This window comes from Balearica regulorum, chromosome 21, assembly GCF_011004875.1.
Source record: "Balearica regulorum gibbericeps isolate bBalReg1 chromosome 21, bBalReg1.pri, whole genome shotgun sequence".
NCBI lineage: Eukaryota > Metazoa > Chordata > Aves > Gruiformes > Gruidae > Balearica > Balearica regulorum.
Genome location: NC_046204.1, coordinates 5,310,895 through 5,331,753, shown reverse-complemented (window position 1 = coordinate 5,331,753; position 20,859 = coordinate 5,310,895). Strand labels below are relative to the sequence as shown.

The following is a 20,859-nucleotide window of genomic DNA, read 5'->3' as shown; positions in this document are numbered from 1 at the left end:
ATTTGCCCAAGTAAAGAATGAGTAAGGCTTTCAGCAGCTGGCCACGCGACTGATTCTGAACGGGTTTAAAGGGAAGGAGATTTTGCAAATGTTAAGACAGAAAGATCTGTTAGTAGTTGGTTTCTGGCATTGGATAGTTCCCTGTGGTTCCCTACTACAAACTACTGGCTTCTCACAACAGTGATGGTAAGTGCCCTCACAGGCATATTGATCTTACTGACTGCAGCAATTCTTGCATCGCTCTGATTTCAACGTTACTGCATCTTTCTGTCTGCACCCCTCTTAATGAATTCCCTTCTCTTCACAGACAGTCTAGGAGGCCCCTGAATCTTTCCACAACATTTGCAGAGCCCCTTCTAGGATTTAACCTCAGCTAATTTGTTTGCAGACTCCTGCAATGTTCCTGTTGATGTTTAATCAAGTTATACGAAATGGTCAAGAATTTATGTCTGAATCACACTGGTTTTTTTTCAGTTTTCACTTCCGAACTGAGGGTGGAACTGTGAAAAATAACTCTGAGTCTCCCTTCTCAACTACTACTGAGAATAAGGCTTCACTGGCCCCTTCATCACCATCTGCTACTTCTGTCACCATGGCAAGTGCTCCTGCCCTCGATGTGCCCACTCCAAGTCCAGCTACTGTGCCCTCTGCCCCTACACTGCTAGCTTGGAAGCAGCTGGCTTCAACCATACCCCAGATGCCTCAGATCCCAGCGTCAGTGCCTAACCTGGCAACTTCACCCTTGGCAACAACTTCCCTGGAGAACGCCAAGCCTCAGGTCAAACCCGGATTTCTCCAGTTCCAGGAGAAGTAAGTTGTAGATCCCACTTGCCTCCTCGTGTCCTCTCCAGGCTTGCAATCCCCTCTTTACTGCTCCTCAGAGCTGTAGTACTACATCTTTGTAGTTGCCCACTGAGAGATCACTTGTCCAGAAAGCACTCTGGGCTTTATCTCACAGAAAATTTACTTCTGTAAAGTCTAGAAAACACCTGCAGTTATCCTAGGAAAAAACCCCAAGATTTTCGAGTATATCTGGGAGCACTTTTAGGTATGATTTTCAAGGAGAAATAAACTTGCTAACATACCGCTGAAGCAAATTTTTTTACCTCATGAGAGGTGTACAGAAATACATGCGTCTTTGCAGTGTTTTTGACCCTGCAGGCTACAGAGGAATCATAGCATCTCTAAAGTTTTCAGCATGATGCCTGACTAGCCCACCTCCAGATCTTGCTACAAGTCTGAGACTTGCCATCAGTTTCTGTAGCTGAGCAAAAATCAGTAGGCAACTGAGTGCTCAGTCATGTAAAGGTGAGGTGTTACTGCAGCAAAGTACACAGAAGTAACTAAGAGTAGGTGTTTACAGATTGCTGCAAAGGAAGCTTGCTGGATTTCTCCTGGATTTGTCGCCAGTAAGTGCTATGGCCCTTTCCTAGGAATGCTCTCTGTAGCTCAGTATAATACAGCTTTTTTTAGCTTTTTTTTTCTTTTTTTCTTTCATTTCTTTTTTTTTTCAGTGAAGAAGACTAGGGGTCAGATAGTGGAGGGGGCACAAGTGCTTGGACTCTGCCTTACCAGGAATGGGTGTCTCAGCAGCTCAAGGAATAGGGAGCATTTCTCTCTCACTTCAGATTTGTCAAAGTTTTGCTGTCCTGGCTGAACTTCTGTACAAGTGTAAGGAGTCGCCTTAAATTCTGTGCCTCTGGTTTTGTAGTGTTAGTTTACAAAGTAATTCACAATGGTGTCTGGCAGAAGGTAACATGACCTTCTTTTAAAACATTAAAGAAGTCTCACAGTGTTACTGTGATGATGGTGGTGTATCTGTTACACAGACAGAGGCACAGAAGTTACCTAGTTTACAGGAGGACACAGGAGTCAGGATCAGGTTAGGCATTACAGCGTAGTTATTAAGGCTGGTATCAGTCTCTGGGTCATATTGACAGTCATTTGTCTGCTTTCAAAGAAGTATATTAATTCTGTTTCACATATCTGAGTAGGTATCATTGGGTACAGTACTTCGGATCCTGGAGATCGATGTTCAGCTACTTCCGATCTGACCTCTGTCTGTGCAGCCAGAAATCCACGGAATGGGTGGGGGGAGTAAGGTACAAAACCATTTAGCTAATTAAACAGGCCACTGCTGATTTTGTCTCATCAGGGGAAGTCCTGGCATCTTGCAGTGTGCACGCCCAAGAGTTTCATTTCAGTTACATAAAATTGAGATGGGAAAAACTTACCTGAATCCATTGAGATACGTACAGGCAGGGTGAAACAGCATCTATCCAGATGTGGAGAAAGCTTTAAATTGGAAGTGTGGCTCTCAAAGACTACAGAACCCACCATGCATTTCTGTATTTTAATAATCTTAATCAAGAAAGTGCACTAGCTTGGTGGAATTGCAGTAGGTAGTGTTGTCAGCATCAATTTTTCTAAAGAGGAAGGTGGCTATGGGAAATCTGTAGGCCATGTTTGGAACAGAGGCTTCAGCTGGGCTCCCCTTGAATTAAATTTTGGCAAAGAAACAAATGTGTGAAATGAGTGAAGGTGATGACTGGGTTTTGGATGTATTCCAGTGATCCCTGCCTGGCAACGGACTGCAAGTATGCCAACAAATTCCACTTCCACTGTCTCTTTGGGAACTGCAAGTATGTGTGCAAAACCTCTGGCAAAGCAGAATCCCACTGCCTGGACCACATCAACCCCAACAATAATTTGGTGAATGTGCGAGACCAGTTTGCTTACTATTCATTGCAGTGTCTCTGTCCAAACCAGGTAAGAGCAATTCAGAAGCAGTGTTCTAGCCCGAATATGTGTGCGGGAGAAGAATGGGAAAGAGCAAGTAGATTATCCAAAAGGAAATGAGGCCGAGTGTTTAATTCCTGGTCTAACTACAGAACCATGGAAGGGTCTTAATTACATTGTCTAGCAAAATGTTTGGTTTCCAGCAAATTGAAAAATCACACTGATTTTGTTTCTTTGATTTGGGTGAAGTGGACAAGGCAACTAGAATGATCTAAAAAAACCTATGATGAATACCAGGGAAACCCATGAGTTAGGTTTGGGGGTGTTTCAACATAGAATAAATGCAATACAGAATACACGACAGCAATACAAAATACACAACAGTGAACAAATTTGCATTGTGGCTTGTGGAAGATCAGATGGATGTGATCTAGAGTATCAGTTCAGGCCTCTCTGTCATGTCTCAGAGGGACGGCATTAGTAGCAGGCAGATCAGGGTGCGTTTGTTTTGGATCTGCTTAAAGCAACCTGCCTGTTTGCTCCTCTCTAGCACTGTGAATTCAGGATGCGAGGGCATTACCACTGTCTTCGTCCTGGCTGCTACTTTGTTACTAACATCACCACCAAACTGCCCTGGCATGTGAAAAAACACGAGAAGGCAGAGAGAAGGGCAGCCAATGGCTTCAAGTATTTTACCAAGCGAGAAGAGTGTGGCAGACTAGGTGAGTTTTCTTCTCTTTCCCATCACCTTTCTCATGTGGTCTGTCCCATGCCCAGGCTAAGAATGCCATCGGTTAGAGCCTGTGAGTTATGCTTAAGATGTGTTTGGTCATTAAATCACTACCTAAGAAATGGAACAAAACAGAAAGCAGTTCCTGGTCTGCCTGAGTAGAAGCAGACCAAATAGACCTGAGTTAAATGGCTAGAAACTGTAATATAGAGGATTATATGTATTTGTCTGGAGATATAGCTTCTCCTTTGCTTTTCCTTTTTATCTAATTGTCAAGGCCTTTTTGTTTGGTTTGCGGGTTTATTTTGTAGTATTTTGGGCCTACTGCTTGTCTTGGGTGGAGTTTAAGGGTGCTCTTAGGAGTAAGAAAAAAAATGCTTGGGGGAGATGCCTGTTCTGATGAGTGCCTTGTGTGACAGTCTTCCTGTATCAAGGAAATTGTTGCTTTGCCTGATGCCAGGCAGCTTCAAATGAAACTTTTGGGTTTTAGCCAGTGCGGCACATTGAAAGCCAAAGGGTTTACTTCTCCGAAAGCATTCTCCACATCCACTTGTGAACAGCAGGGAGCACAGCGCTGTGTATTCTTTGTGCCGGCCTTCCACCAGAGCACGGCGTACAGAAACACCTGAGATGTGGCACAGCCTCAGACTGTGGCTTGCCCACTTGCCAAAACTATTAGCAGCGCTGCAGTAGTTATTAAATCTAAGTGCCTCTAGTGTAAAGGTGGTAAAACAAACGCACAACAGAAAGTAGAATGCATTCCCAGGGAGGTGTCTAGAGCTGAAATCCAGGGCTCTGAACTGGCGGGAATCCCTAAGGATAGCTCCAGCACAGCTCCATCCTGAACTGCCTGGGATTCACTTAACCGGTCTTATTTGTGTTTTGGCTTAACAGTATCACAGACCCCGTCCTCCGTATCGCTCCTGGTTGGAACAAAGGCTGAAACAAAACAGGGTTCAGAATAACACTCCCGGGTGCTGTTCTCTCACATCGCAGGGCAACAGCCACAATAACCAGAACCAAGCTTTTCTTTTCAGCTTTGAATACATCAAGAATTTATACTCAAATGGTAGCCTGTTTGCGGTAACCAGGGTAATGAGTGTCAACACGCCACAGCCAGTACTTACCTAGGTCTCATTTATACATGTCAGTAGATTCAGCAGTTGCTGTTATTTGCTCAACTTTAGGTGTTTCAGGTGATAGCAGGGGCTAGACAAAGCAGGACAATGATATATGACACCCAGCCTAAACGCATGCCCTAGCAACAGGCGAGCCTTCACCTGCCCTTTGCTGATACTGTTTCAGTCCTGCCAGCACTGTTTGTTCTCCATCCCAAAGAACGGCTCAGTGCAATGGGGAGGGCAGATGAGGTGGGGCTTGTGGGGTGAGTGCAATACCTAAACAAACATAAACTTGGCATCCACATAAAATGCTATCTGTGAGCTGAAGATGGGCTGGGTGATTTAGGAGCTGTTTGGCAGCGAGGCAGCTACAGGCTGTGCATGTGTCAGCAGCGTTTATTTTTGGGAGTGATGGGGTATGTGCATCCAGCAGTATGTATACATGCCTATAGGTTGGGCTTGCTGTGCAATAAACATACATTTAGCCAGCACTCTGCATTTGCCTATGTAGGTACAGGCAGCATGATGGGATGGTGTAGCTGGATGTGTTTGTGTAGATATATATGGTTATACCAACGTGTAAGTGCATGTCTACTTCTCTGTACCTCTCTACGTTGTGTATGTATATACAGCAGGTGCAGAAAGCACTGGCCTGCGTTAAGGGCTGTGAATGGTTTTGAACAAACACACATGTGATTTTTTTATAGGTATGGTTTTGCATGTATAAATATATACACACATGTATGGGTGGGAAGGGCGAGATGAAAAATACATATTTTAAGTAAAAGTGAATGACACCCATCATATCTAGGTGATAGATGAGTAAAACTGAGCCTGTCTGTAGGTCTGTACCTCTGTGTGTATAAGGGCATGGCCAAGGGATGATGGAGAACAGACAGAACCTGATTATTGATATAGCTGTGTTTTAACTGCAGCTAGCCATTATTTATCAGCTATAGAATGTAGCTGCTTAGGATTATCTGTTAATGAGATACACAGACTCCCAGCATGCATGGCACTATCCACGAGGAGCAAAATGTGTCAAGTGCTGTTAGCCAGAACCCATATAAATTGCTTGTTGTTCAGTAGCTACCCCTATTACATAACAAATTTGGAGTGGCAATAAACACTTCCTGGCTCATTTCTATCTGACCAGAGAGCATACACTGTCCAGAGCGAGAGCTTTTGAAAGACTGCTTTTCTGAGAGCACAGTTAAAGGAAAAAAGAGAAAAAGAACTTTTCATTTCTAATCTAATTATGAGCATGTATTTTCAATTATAACTTATATGATGCAGTTAAATATCTTGGGTTGTTCTCTTTGTAAAGGAAAAGGCGCTAGCTAAGACTGGAGAGCATTAGGCACTACTAGATGTAATGGTAATGATCCTTTATAACAAAATGAAGTGGGATGGGACTATTCCGCAGCATAGGCTCACTTCTTAAATCTACGTACACTGTAATCCTCTCCTGCAGTTGCTCACTAGGCAAAAGATCATGGGGTTGGTTTTTTTTTTTTTCATTTCAGGACTGTTCCTGAAGAACCTGTGACCATTGATAATCTTGAATCCACCAGAAATCAATGTGGCAGTATCCTTGCCCCACCCTCCATATCATCTTCCCTACAGTCCCCTTCCCTCTTTGGTACCTTTCATGCACTATATACAATGGTTTTGTGTTTGTAGGTTGCAAATACAACCAGGTGAACAGCCACTTCCACTGCATTCGAGAGGGCTGCCAGTTCTCCTTCCTGCTCAAGCACCAAATGACATCCCATGCCAGAAAGCACATGAGAAGGATGCTGGGGAAGAACTTTGATCGTGTTCCTACTCAGGTGACTCACTGGTTATTTAAGTTGTAGATCCTCATGTAGAGCTGGTCCCTTTGGTTCTGCTGCAGAACTGCTTTAGGGTATGCTCGTACCCAAACTCTTAAGGATGTTTGTCTGCACTGGGGATGCGCGAGTTCACCCAAGTGAGCTTTACTTGGTTGTGGACTTCTACAAGAAGAGGAAAGATGATGAAAGCATAGACATCAAAGCATTACTTAGTGTAAACATCTTTTCCTTGTGAATTACAGAGAAAAAAAAATGAGGATATCACTAAAATACTCATATTTACAACTTGCATTCCCTCCCTGCTCTCTCAATATACACCAAATGGCTTATTAAAATGAAAGTGCTTAGGATGTGGAAGAATTGAACTTGCTGGTTAAAGCAAACATTTCCTGTTGCCCATAAAGAATTATTTGCTGCTTCTGCCTAGGATGGGAGAAATACCAGTCTCAAAATTCTCTTCCCTTATTGATTTTGGCATTAGTTGGGGCACTCCTTGTCCTCTCTCAGGAAGCAGCAGAGCAATGCAGTTGCTTCTTTTCTAACACATAACTGAGAGCAACTGGCAGATTAGGTTGGTGTGTTTCATGAATAAATTGAAGAGTTTCAACTGCAGCACTGAGCGGCTGCTCAGAATGGCAGCAGTCCTGCAACCTCCTGCTTGTACTGCTTTAATTTCCATTGACTTGGGAGATGAAACAAGCTAGCTTTATTTTAATACCTGTGACTGATCTGGCCCTAAGGACATCTTCTGTATACGAAAACTGAAAGGGGTCATCTGCAGAAGCAAGATGGGAACCTCCTTTCATTCCGCAACACGGGAATGACAGGTCCCTATTAGTTATTAGGTACTGTCAATAAGTTAATTGTTCAAGTCTACTGCTGTTGGATTTAAGGAGTTCACAGATGCCAAGGAACTGGTGTTACTGTTGTGGTAGCTTTTGTTCTGAACATAAAAAGCTTAGGTACAAGAATCAAATGTAGGAGAGATTTAACAAAGAGATTTGTCTTCACTACTCTTCTAGTACATGCTGAGTCTAACCCTAAGAATTTTAGTACATGCTGAGCAGAAAATGCTGGTTTTGACCTCCATCTCCTTTCACTGGTAATCCTATCTCACTTCAGCAGTGGAGAAGTGGTAATTGTGGCCTGAGCAATCCTGGGAGCATACAGTGCTAGTCTGGCTCTGTTGCCGTGCTTAGCCCATGGAGCAGTCCAGCAAACAACAAAACAAGGATGAAACTACAAATCAGGGCACATGGCAAAGCTAACCAGATTGCTGTCCTGCCACTGCCTTTCTGCATTTACATGTACTAACCCCATTTTTTCCCATTCCTTAGTGCTCAGTAGGCACTTAGTGGTGTGTTTGGACATACTTTGCTTCTGGGTACCTACCCATGTAACTGTCCAGAGAAGACCATGCCAGGCCACAGCAGCTGCATGTGAACAGAGCATACACAGACGTCACTGGTTTCAGTCTGTGTTCCCTTGTTGCAGTGTCTCAGCATGCAGGTACTAGGACAGTCATGTTCGTAGTCATATTTCCAGTCTCTAAATGCAGCAGGACCTACACAGTAAGGTAGTAATACCAATATTAACACCTCCTGGTTTCGAATGCATCAGAATCCACACACAAGGATACTGGTGCCAAGATTAACACTCCTAGCCTCTGAGTGCATCACAATTCACATACCAGGATACATGTGCCAAGTTTAGGGCTCCAAGCTCCCAATGAAGGCAGAGTGACACTCCAAGACACAGTGTCATGGATTCCACTCACGAGCATGTTCCAGCTATCCCTCATGAACTGTGGCAGAGACAAATACACATTGCAGACAGATGGTTTTGGTCTTGGCATCTTGCTTTTGGTGTGAAAGTCCCTGTCCTGTTTTCTTGCTGCAGGTTATTGGCCACACTCCAAGAAATGAAAATCTCCCCCAGGTTGGCAGCATGGCACCCAGCCCAGCCTCATCAGGAACCCCAGCTTCCTTTCAGGGACCCCCGAGCATGATGGACACTGAAACAGATGAGTACATGGACTACACTGGCTGTAGCCCTGGGGGTATCTCCTCTGAATCTTCCAATATGGACCGCAGCTGCTCCAGCACTCCAGTGGGCAATGAAAGTACATCAGCAGGTAAGAGAGAAGGGAGAGTGTGTGAAATAGATCAGCAGTTGCCTGCTCTCTTGGGAGACAAACTCATGTGAGGCCAAAGGACAACTGCACCTTAAAATATAAACTGTACCAGCTTCACAACAGTGCCTCATACTAACCCTTGCTCCCTCCATCATATGTGAGAAGAGATCCATCAAAATGTGCACCTCAAGCATCCATGAACTAACAGCGTATCTTTTTTCTCCCCTGAAGAGAGGTTTTTATCCTGTGTCTTGGATCTATTTTAATAACTGATTTAAAAAAAGGAAAAAAAAAACCCAGTTGTGCGCCTGTTCTGTACGTGGGATTTCCCCTGATACCCTTTTGTATTTCCTTGTGCAGCATCTGAAGTCAGGCACTTTCCTATACTGCTGAGGTACAGAAAGACTTTGCAATAGCAAATATTATATACATAGGGAAAAAACCCTACCACATCTTCAGAAATCAACACATAAAAGCAGCTCACTGAGCTCCCTTCCTCATGCAAAAAATCTTGTTCACTTTGTGCAGTGTTGCACAGAGGAAACCTCCATCATCCCCTCTTTTTGGAATTAACTTTCTGCCATTGTTTCCTGTTTGCCAGGATAATTATGTGTAGCCATCTCCACTGCCCCGTATTACAGGGTTGTCTTTTCAGTAGTTGGATATCTTTTATGAATTCTGTTATCATCTAGTGGTGATCCAGGGATCTCTTAGCTGTCCTTCCCAGGGTTAAGTGTTACATTCTAGATAGGCTGCCTCACTGAGTTTGCTTTAATTTCGTACACATTTTCCTACTTTTCTTTCCCACACCAGTTAGATGAAGGTTATCATACAGCACATTTAACTACACATTGTATGAACACTGCTGGGTCATGACAGTGGTTGCCCCATGACATTAAAGCTCCTCCAGAGAGTTTGGTGGGACAGTGGTTCCTAGCACTCGCTCCTTTGTCAGTATGCCATCTGGCCTGAGTCACACTTCCTAGGAAATGGCACCCCATGGCTAGCCAGGCAGCAAGCAACTCCACCCGTCCAAAGTGTAAGAGCACCCTTACAGCTATGAGTTGGTACAAGCTGGCACCATATAGGTGAACAAGGACCAAACAAGCAGGAATTTCTGTGTGAAAGCCTGTGGCTCGTCCCCCATGCCACTAAAGCCACTTTACCTTCTGCAGAGACAACCTGCCTCTTCCTGATACTGTCAGTTCTCACCTTCTGTTTCTTCTCTGTTACAATTCTGTTTCATACATTTGTGAATGTATTTTCCATTTTCATCATATTGCTTCTGCTCTTGGGTTCTCATTTCAGTTCTTTTTTTTGTTTGTTTTGTTGTTGTTTTTGTTGTTTTTGTTTTGTTGTTTTGGTTTTTTTTTTTCCTTTTTTTCTGCTTTTTTTTTCTCTCCACATTCTCCAGGCTGCCTCGTTCCTTCTACTGCTACTGCTGCTGCCGATGATGCTACCCACAATGCACCACAACCTCAACCACCATCTCTGCCTCCATCTTTCTCACAAGCCCTGCTTAGGTCTCCCCTTCCCACCCTCCCCTATCTTTTCTCTCCATCTTGTCTCTCATACTCTCTGCTCAGTGCTACTCTTGGATCCAGCAGAGGCATTGTCATGCCTGCCGCCAGCACCACTGGGTTTTCGCCCATCATTGCCACTCCAACTCCAGTAAAAAGTGACGTTCCCTTAGTTCAGGATGCAGCAGGTAACACTTCTTTGCTTTCTCTCTTAGTGTCCTGTGCCCATCTCCTTCCCCACTCACCCTGGCCACATTTTTTTTCTCTGCACCTTTGGGTCAGTAAAAAAGCATATGTCACTGTGTCTCATTTAACTTTGTCCAAGGGCCCGTCCATGCCTACTCCTGTTGTCTGCTGACACAGTACCCACAGCTAAGGGTAACCAAAACCACAGCAAATCATTGAGAGGCATTTGGATACCCAAGAGCAATTTCCACCAATTCCAAACTTTGAGAAAAATCTAACAAAATCCCTAGTTAAAATGCACTTTCAGCCTCTTGTTAACAGCAGGGTGGCCACAAAGTAAACTTTTGCTTTTGTAGCATTAATGGGACTTGGAATTCTTGTTTAGATCTTCCAGGCCACCCAACCCAGTGCCTACCATAGTGTGCTACACACATCTCAGCAGGTAAATGTCTGACAAGCTACCCAGTTCCCATATTTTTGGGAACTGTAAGCTTCACTGCTTCCTATTCATATACGAAGCGATAAAATTCAGGGCTGCTTTCCCCAGCACCAGTAACAGAGTGAAGTACAGTCAGTGTCACTACGATGACATCATCAGACAGCTCAGGCTGTTTCTCACACTCACTGTTATTTACATCTGCTCTTAACAGCTGCAGAAAATACATTTAGATTTTTAGTTTTAAGCTGCCGTGTTTCCCATGTGTGACTGAGATCAGAGATGTCTCAGTCTGGAGATTCTCATTCCAGCTGGGAATGTTTTTTAGGGTGTGTCTCAGTTGGCTTCTTTTCCCAACTCTCGGCTCTTTTCTAGTTAATTAAAGGCATATTTGTGCTTAAAGTTGACGCTTAAGAGGATTCTAGCAGCCTACAAATGTCCCAGTCATTCTTCCTGCCAGTTTTAGTAATGCGCAGATCCAAGGTAAATGGTTGGGAGTATGGCTGGAGGACCAACTCCACTTGGAAGTTCACAGGTTCTTCTCATGGGACTTGGCAGGAGAAGGATCCTTGCCTTGTCTGGAGGAGCGTGTTCCAATGAACAAAATTTCACAAGAAACTCTATTTTTGCTTTTTTTTTTTTTTAACTGATTTACATGCAACCTGAAACATCTTGACCTTGTGCTGTGTTTTCCTCTAATTATATATTTTTAAGTTTCTTTTCTTTTTGCCTTTGTATAGTTTCATGAACGTTTACATCATTAGTAGTTGAAAAGACAAGCTTATGGCATGCACTTACCATTGAGATTATTTCTGTTGAGGCTTGTAATCTTCAACTGGGTGCTAGGGACTGCATGTTGTCTAGTGGCTAAAGGAGGAGAGTGTCCCATGTTATCATCTCTTACTCATATCCCTGCTCTGAAATGTTGCCTGTATGAGAAAACAGAACTGGTTTAACTAAAGTTTTAAGCACATCTGTTTGAACTGTTGTAAAAGTTGGACAGATACATTGAGTTTAAAACAAGTAAAATTTAAGTTCCAGTCCAGAGTCTTTCTCCTAGGATGGTCTGTCCCATATTCCTGTCTGAAGGCCGGCAAGATGAGCATTCATACTAATGATAAAAGACTTGGTGGTTTGGCTGTAATTTTTTTTAAAAGGAGTAAGGAGTTTGGATAGCAGCGATTTGTCCAGGCAACAATGCACTTATACTAGTTGCCTGGAAGCAGAGAACAAGATTTTACAATACCAGATGTTGGGGGGGGTGGGGGGCAGAAGAGAGTAATTGGTCACAGATTCTATAGCTAAGAGCTTGCTGATTAAAAATCTACAGTGACAGAAAGTTATTCTTTCACTGGTAGCTGGTTAAATTAGCCTTAACGCGCAGTTTCCGCCAGCTACATGTCACCAAGATGGTCTCACCATGGATGCCCCAAGCTGGTATCCTGATTTGCAGTCAGAGCAAAAGTGCCATGTAACAAACGGCTGTGGGAAAATCTTTTGTTCTTTGCTTATCCTGCAATCTGTATAGCCCAGGCATGTGAACCATGCGGAGATTAGGTTGCTGCTACTATTTCCATTGACTTCAGTGCCAGTTTAACTTTTGGAGGTCTCCTTCAATGTTCGCCACCTTCCCTTAAATGGTTGTCATTTGAAGGGCCAGATATGGCAAAAATAGCATTCATCACTTTTAATACCTGCTTATCAGCCAGGAAAAAAAAAAATAATTCTACAACAGTCAAACAGATGACCGTTTCTTCAGTCTCCTAAACAAGGATGCAAACTGTTCTGGATTCTCAGGCCGCAAGGCACTGCATGTCACCATTCATGCCTCTTTTTAAGAGGATGGCAGTTTCAGCATGAAGGGAGGGGGAAGTAAAAAAAAAAAAAAGTATATTTTAGTTGCAAACTATAATTTCCAATTACACTCACAATTCTGCACCTGGTGAGAAATTCTTGTCCCCAACCTTGTCTGTACTGCAGGTTGATACAGATTGTGGTTTGGTTCTGGAAATAGCAAGCAGAGAAGAAAAAAAAGTTAATAGATATAATGAGGTCGAGTTCTTGATGTCAGTTTGATCCTAGGGGACGCGAGCACTAGCCAGTTATGCTGGCCCTGTGAATGAAAGTGGAAGATAGATGAGGGCTCTTTATTTACTAGGGGCATCATGTGATTTTTGAGACCCAAGGGAAAGCTGTAGAACTGGTATTTTTTCTCAGAGTCCACTGGCTAGTGATGATGAGAATTAGCCCCATTGAACATCTGTCCATCTGTCTTTCTAAGTGCACTCATCGTAATATGTAGGCTCATTACAGTGAGGGATGTTGCAGTCTCCTGGCCAAAGTCCATCCTATTTCTATAAATTCCCCCCCCCTTGCAGTTTTAATCATGCATGGGATCTTCCTTCACTTCCTGCCTGTCCTTGGCAATTGTAGTGTATTATAGGAGCCTGGATATGGGAAAACAGTATACATGGACCAGTTTTTAGCATGCTTAAACTCTTTTACCACTTCAATCCCAGTGAACTACAGTAAAACACCTCAGTCCTTGGACTGGAATAAGCCACTCCTCTGTATTAAAGTCTGATTTGAGGAAAATAGAACTAGAGATTACCGAAGCAGCAGGAGAAACTATGAGAATAGCAAAACAGAGAAGCAACAGTTAGCATTTGGATAGTATCAATATACAAGAGCAGCAATTAGAGGCAGGGTGGGATATGCTGAAAATTGAGGAAGCCATGTCCAGCAGGCGTCAGCCAGCCCACAATCCCAGAGCTGAGGCTTACTTAGAGCTTGAGGGATAAGCTGCTGGGGTGGGGGGACAGTTGCAGCATCCTGTCTTGGCAAATACAGAGCTTGCCAGGGTGGTTAGGAGATGAAAAGACCTGGCTGTCAGCAACACCACTCTGATTTTTCTCCTCAGGGAATACCATCACTATGCCAACTGCCTCGGGGGCCAAAAAGCGTTTCTGGATTATTGAGGACATGTCCCCATTTGGCAAGCGCCGCAAGACCGCATCCTCACGCAAGATGCTGGATGAAGGGATGATGCTGGAGGGATTTCGGCGCTATGACCTCTACGAGGACTGCAAGGACTCCAGCTGCCAATTCTCTCTCAAGGTTACCCACTACCACTGCACGCGGGAGAATTGTGGCTACAAGTTCTGTGGCCGTACCCACATGTATAAGCACGCCCAGCATCATGATCGTGTTGACAACCTGGTTTTGGATGATTTCAAACGCTTCAAGTCTTCACTGAGTTGCAACTTCCCAGACTGTCAGTTCTCTGGCAATAGCACACACTTCCACTGTCTGCGTTGTGGCTTCCGCTGCACTGACAGCACTAAGGTGACAGCCCACCGTAAGCACCACGGCAAGCAGGACGTCATCAGTGCTGCTGGCTTCTGCCAGTTCAGCTCAAGCGTGGACTGCGAGGTGCCTGACTGCAAGTACAAACTCAAGTGCTCCCACTTCCATTGCACCTACCCCGGCTGCAAACACACAGTGGTGGGCATGTCACAGATGGACTCGCACAAGCGCAAACATGAGAAGCAGGAGCGAGGGGAGCTTCCTGCCATCTCTCCTGGCCCTGAGGGCCTTGCCCACTCCACTCTCGAGTATGACATCCAGAACTCTTCCATCAACCTGGACAGTTCCCTCAACCTCAGCACTGACAACAACAGCTCTCTCTTCTTCCTGCAGAATGCAGCTGGTGTGGGCCTCAATGATTCCCTGGACCTCAGCAAGAAGCAGTCAGAAGTCACTGAAGGTCCATCACCGAGCAGAGCCACGACTGCACCTCAGGAGAGGGGGGCGGTGGCATCTGGCTCTGGTGATGTGGAGGATGAGGATGACTCTTCCCAAGAGGATGAAGAGGAGGATGAGGAGGAGATGAATGAAGAAGAGGAGGATGATGAAGAGGAGGATGATGATGATGACGATGAGGATGATGATGAAGAGGAAGACCTGAACACAGATTCTGAAGAATCGCTGCCTGACCCTGAGGGCCTGGCCACTAAAGAAGATGGAGAACCAGAGGAGGCTGCTTCTTCCACAGACCATGGTGATGCTTCCAGGCCACAGGGCGAGCCAGCCCTTACTCCAGCCCCAACTCCTGCTCCAGCTCCAGCTGCTGCCCCAGCCTCTACCGTTGCTCCAGCAGCCTCTCCTTAACCTTAGAGACAACAACGGCAGTGGTTTGGTTTTGCTCTTAACACAGAGTTACTAAGAGGACCCCATATGAGGCAAGAACAAAGATTGGGATGGCAAGTGAAAAACAAACTCCGTGCCACACACACGAGAGAGAGGAAGGAAGGAAACCCGTGCTCCTCCACAAGCCCTGTAAGAGAAACAGGTTCGCAGCAGGACTGGTGCTGCATCACTTCATTCTGCAGATCACAGAACATGGGGGCAGGATGCAGCAAGAAACACCCTTTTAGATGGACGTGAACCTTGAGGGTACCAGCTGCTTTTCCTTGCTCCCTGCATGGTGCGTGGGGCCTGTGCCCATCTGGGGACCCTTCGTTATGGGTGGGGCTCTATCCCCCCATTTTTCTTTCTGGGTTTTATTTTTCTATGTTTTCAGTTGTACGATATTAATAATAATCTCCACTTCTTGGAGGGGGGGGTGGGTGGGAACAACAAGTAATGAATTTAAGAAATATATATTTGTGTGTGTGTCTCTCTCTATATATATAATGTACACACACACACATATATAAAATTCAAGGAATTGGTGTCACAAAGACAACTAGCTCAGCTTTTGCCAGTAGGAAGGGGGGGGTGAGGGGTGCGTGCTCTCTCTCTCTCTCCCCCTCCCCCCTTCTTTCTCCAGCATTAAATGAATGGCATCAGACAGCAAGGGTGGGAGTGGGTATTTATTGTCACATAAATGAGGACGCATTAATGAATGAGCAGGGGTGGGAATGGGACACTCCTCTGTTCTTCCAGATCCTTTTTACTATTAATGATAATTTTGAATGCTATTTATATTGTAAAACTTTCTCAGTCTACACTTTCTCTGTAGGACACCTCTCCTCATCCCTGCTGTTCTGCCGGTAGGGATTTAGCTGAAGTAACTTGGGAAGAATACAGTGGGCAGTTAAAGGGTCTGTCATGCTGGAGGACTGGGATAAATCTCCCATCCGGTTCCATCTCATCCCAACCCCCAGGTGCTTCCTCTCTGTTGAGGGCGAGGCGTTTTTGTGGTGCTTCAGTATCCCCATCTCAGGAGGTTGTGAGCTGACACTCTGTCCCACGGTGCAACACAAGGAGCACCGTGCTCACAGAAGAGCGTCCTAGCCATTAAAGCAGCCTTGAAAAATACTACTTGCTCTCTGATCCAAGCAGTCGTACAATGACAGGTATGTCCCCAGTCCCCAAGCGCTCATCCCCAGCCTTTCACTGGGGATGGGCAAGTCTGTCTGTCTGCATGGACCGATACAGATCTCTGGTGACTTCTGGCACCACTGAGGAGGGAGGGAGGAGGCAGGCAAACATTCAGGATCCTGCTGCGGGATGTCTTGTTCAGACTCTGGGGGTCCCTTTTGCTCAGCACTGGGGCAGGGAGGGGGGGAACAACGCTGTTCTGCAGCATCTGTGTAGCTATTGGCCCAGTCATGGTTTTTGCAGCTACTAAACATGAGGCTGCTGCAACCTACACAGCACAGAGACCTCAAGGACAGGGTGGGGAGATGCTAGCTGAGGGCAGGATGTAGTCCAGCTAAGAATTAATGCATTTCTGAGTTCATGCTGGTAAATTTTGACACGTAGGGCTAATGGCTTGTGCACTGCATCAGCAAATGCAACTATACTGTATTGAGACCTGCCACCTCCAGGAACCTGGGCTTTCCCCTGGTGACAAGCTCTTCCCTGCTCTTTTCCTAGCCCAGTCTGGGAACACACACTACAGGATAATGTCCTGGACTCCAATAGGCATTTGACCCCCACATCCTCTCAGAGAGGGCTTGTCTGCCTACACCTGGGCTCCAGAAGGACTAGCTGTATGAATTAATTCTGATAATAGTTATTTCAGTGCCAGTTTGTAAGTATACCAGCCTAGCAAAAGGTTCCTTGTGTCTGAAGTTTGTCCCTTTTTTTAAAAAAAAAAAATAATTTTTCTTTCTAACATCATGCAGGCGCCCCCTCCCCCCCCCCCAACTCCATGAGCACTTCAGCTCCAAGGGATCCCCATAATTTGTTTTCACCCTGACTAGATAAAGGCCTCAAGAAGTTTAGGTTGCCTTTTTTTTTTTTTTTTTTTTTTAATTATTTCCCTAAGGAACTGGTGCAGATCAGGTCTGATTTATAAACAAGCAGCTCAGCTGTATAAATGTGGGGACAGAATGTTCAGATAATGTTTCAAAGGGAAAGGCAAAAAAAAAAAAAAAGTTGTACAGTATTTTTCCTGTAAAGGTTATTACTATATATAGAACAAAAGAGAAACCACCAATGCTGGGGGGATGAGGGGGGGGGGTCATCTGCCTTCTGGGTAGCCCTTAGATATGGTTAATTGTGTGCAATTTTTTTTCTCTTTTTTTTTTTTTCCTTCAATGTAGTGGTTGTTTGTAGGGGGTGGCAGGGGAGGGGGGGCCTTAATGCTACGGTTTGAGGCTGACTTCACACTCCTAGCACTGACTGGAGCTGCACGATTCCGAATTCTAACTTGAATTTTGTAGAGATGAAACAAATGAAAACAAAACAAATGAAATATTGTTATTACTAGTTTGTAGTTTATTTAATTCTTTGGAGTTCTTTTCCTCTATCAGCTATTTGTGTGGCTTTTATTTTTATAGGGTTTTTTTTTTTTGTTTGTTTGTTTGTTTTTGTTTTGTTTGATATATCCCCTGCCCTCAACTGTGTGTTTTCTAGCACAACCCAATTCTTGAATATAATGAAGCTCATGTTCCTGGGGCAGAGTGAGGGAAATGAGGCCCTGGAATTTCTAGAAATGGGATGGGGCAAAAAGATTTTTACTTTAACGGCATTTGCTGCAGGTTCTACACTTGTACATTTTTTTTTTTTTCTCCCATATTCAACTACTTAGATAGTATGGTGATGGGCTCCAAAAGGAATCCTTGGATGTAACACAAGCCACATCTTGCAAAACAGATGTGTTTATTTTGTACCACTAAAATCAACAGGTTGTCTATCGGTGACTTTTGCGGGAGCAGGATCGCACCTACTGCCTTCAATACAACATCCTGCAGGGTTTCACGAAACCTGCCTGTGAGTGTTGCTAATGCTGAAGGTGAGGGGGGAGCCTGGGTTCAGGGGCAAGGCACGGGGCTCACGTGGGCCACTTGTTTCCGTTCAGGGTAGGCAGGCTTTTTCCCTGCTGTTAAGAGCTGGGAACCTGCACTGGCATGTAGTGTTTTACCTCTCCCCTTTCACAGCTCACCAGACTCCACTGACGGAGTCACTGCACAACAGCAGGAGAAAGCATAAGCGTGTGGAGAAAAGGGATAAAAGATCTACCAGTAGCTCTGCTAATGCCAGACCGCTTTGGCTGGTGCTGGACATAATACATCATCCCAGGAGGCAGCTTCAGGCAGGTGCAGCCCATGCAACTGCACCAGGATCTGCGCTGGAATGGGGTCCTGTTTCACATGTCCTTCTGCGTGGCTAAGCGTGCCAGAAGGGCCTGTGTTTATCTATGCACACCATTTTCTCCCCCAAGGCATGCTACTTCTCCCTAACATCTCAGCCTTTCTCCCAAACGTCTATCACCTCTTCTCCGGGAGCTGGCACAGGGAATGAGATTTCTTTCCCAACAGGCTGCCGCTAAATGTGACCCCTGAGCAGGGCCTGGCCCCCCCCCAGAAGGTCAAACACCTGAACAGGACAGTGGCCACTCTGCCCTTCAGACAGGGCCACCCAGGAGGCTGGCCCTAACCCCCGAGCACGTCTCAACCTTCTCCAAGTCTTGTTTCTGCAAATCTCTTACTATGTCTCTACTTGCAACAACAACAACAAGTCAAGAAAGTTAAACCCATCTTTTTATTCTGCCATGTTAAGGCTTTGATTCAGCAAAACTCTTAAGCAGATGCTTTCAAACGGGCACAGGTTTAAGCCCAGGCTTAAGAGCATTTCTGAACAAAGACCTCAACAGCACAAAGATCCCTATTACAGCGAGGTGTTTTTTCACTTCAAGCTATCATATCAATAGGACTGTTAATACAATACTGTTGAAATATGTGCTTAAAAGAATGACCAGAGAAAGAGAGGAAGATTCAACTAACTGTATGAGGAGGGGGAAAGAGGAGAGAGGAAATGGAACTATTCTGTCCAAAACAAGATAAAAACCAAACAAAATAAATCTTGAGATGGACCCTCCTGATTCTGCTACCATTCACTGCTGAAGAGAAAAAAAAAAAACCTGAAATAAAGTAAAAAAAAAAAAAAAAACCTATTGACTAGATTGTTCATTCTAGCCACAAACTCAACTGGATTAAAGTCTGTGTGGAAGGAATTTTGTAAAGAAAAAAAAAAAAATTAAAAAAAAATTTTCCAATGTAGCAAAAAAAAAACCTTTAAAAAACAAAAATGAAAAAAAAAGACAAAGAGGGAGGATTCTAGCCTTTTGTAATATCCATATTGCACACTAGGACTATAAGCCATTGCTAGCTCATTTTGAATTTTAAATGTGTAATTTTTTTTTTGTTTTGTTGTTGGTTTTTTTTTTCTTTCCGGGGGGGGGGGGGAATGCTTGAACCACCAATGCTCTTTTTAATGTTTTATAAATATGTATGTGTATATATATAAATATAAAAATAATATGTATGCACATATATATGTGTGTGTGTATATATCTATATGTATATACATATATATAGATATATAGATATATATATAGGTTTTGAGACAAAAATGCAGAAAGTAAAAAAAAAAAAAACAAAAAACACCCTAAACAGGATGGTGTGCTCTGATTTACTTGAATCTGGTCTCTTCAGCACCTGCGTTATTAAGAACTGAATATTTTTCCACTTGAATTTAGTGCTATTAGAAATTTAATATATGTGTTTTATTTATTTGATTTTTTTTTTTTTTGCATGACTGATGCAAGGTTTGACATTTTCACTCAATAAAAACTGGAAAAAAAAAAACCCCAAAGTTTTAAGTGATCAAGTTGTCTTCTTGATTGAGGAGGTGTTTTGTTTTTTTAAGAGCTGACAAAGTCTTGGAGCAGTTTGGGTCTTTTAAAGCACTTCAGTCCTAGTGATGGCCCTGCACCCCCTTTGTCAGCCACTGTTTTAGCACTAATACTAAGGTAATAAGAAGTGCAATAGGAACGGAATTCTCTTTACATGGACTCTGGCCTCAAGTTTTTTAAGCAGCCCATCAGGGCCCCTGATAGAAGTGATGCTTACATCTCCACGATTTGCTAAACCGGGACCTGGAATTAGAGATGTGACTGCTCACGCTTTGACTTTTCCCTTCCTACCTTGGCCTGCACCTCAGGGTAGTGAATTGGGATCCATGGTAGAACTGTGCTTTCTGTAACCCACTTGAAACTTTACACTGTCATTCAAAGCCCACTAAATCAACAGATGTTTGACTATTGCCCTAACAAAAGAGGGACAAGGAGCATGAATGAAACATCTTGTCTGCATACAAGGGGTGGAGGCTAATACATCTACTAATCTTCACTAAAATGCAATGTTGAAGCCATATACTTTGACACAACTTAGCAAGTACACATAACGTTGTATGCCATGCATCAAAGATCTGAAAGAAAGCATTCCTTACCTGGAAGAGCTTTCCATAGCTTTTTCCTGCTGCAGAAACTTGTATACATCATGCAAAGTACAGCGACTGCCATCTGGGATGAGAAAGTCTTTCAGGCCAGAGGGTGTTCTGGCAGCCAAGTGCGATGTAACACTGGCTTGGTACAACTGATCCAGCAGTCATGAGTGCTGACTGTAAAGAAACAATAGATTAGATAAAAACCACTGCACGCTCAATACAGCTTGTCCCACCATTCTCCTATCCAAGACTAATGCCAGGCCTGGGCACTTCCAGACTGGAGGTGGGTCTAGAACAGGCTTTCATCACCAGCATCCCTGCTCTGAACAAGGCTGATGGGGACAGGCAGTAGATGCCATTTTATGAAGAAGCAAGCAAGTTGGGGGGGGGGGGGGGGGCGGTGCGCACGCGCATGCA

The 20,859-nt window shown here is 44.2% G+C and overlaps 1 protein-coding gene and 1 long non-coding RNA gene across 7 annotated transcripts in view; one reads left to right on the top strand and one right to left on the bottom strand.

Moving 5' to 3' along the window:
• CASZ1 (castor zinc finger 1) overlaps positions 1-19,226 on the top strand; it is a 209,081-nt gene extending 189,855 nt beyond the window's left edge. For 4 of the 6 annotated variants that reach the window (XM_075773495.1, XM_075773496.1, XM_075773494.1 and 1 more), the window contains 7 exons: positions 475-810; positions 2,571-2,769; positions 3,290-3,461; positions 6,274-6,422; positions 8,325-8,559; positions 9,974-10,267; positions 13,622-19,226. In XM_075773495.1, coding sequence (XP_075629610.1) covers positions 475-810; positions 2,571-2,769; positions 3,290-3,461; positions 6,274-6,422; positions 8,325-8,559; positions 9,974-10,267; positions 13,622-14,871 — 2,635 coding nt within the window. In that variant the 3' untranslated portion in view covers positions 14,872-19,226. The remainder of the gene's footprint in view (positions 1-474; positions 811-2,570; positions 2,770-3,289; positions 3,462-6,273; positions 6,423-8,324; positions 8,560-9,973; positions 10,268-13,621) is intronic. The other 2 variants (XM_075773497.1, XM_075773498.1) reach the window with 2 other exon arrangements.
• Positions 11,500-20,551, bottom strand: LOC142604763 (uncharacterized). The gene is made up of 3 exons (XR_012838600.1): positions 20,446-20,551; positions 12,631-12,705; positions 11,500-11,630 (listed from the first exon to the last, which is right to left on the bottom strand). It is a non-coding gene; the product is annotated as an uncharacterized LOC142604763 (long non-coding RNA).
• Positions 20,552-20,859: the final 308 nt, after the last annotated feature.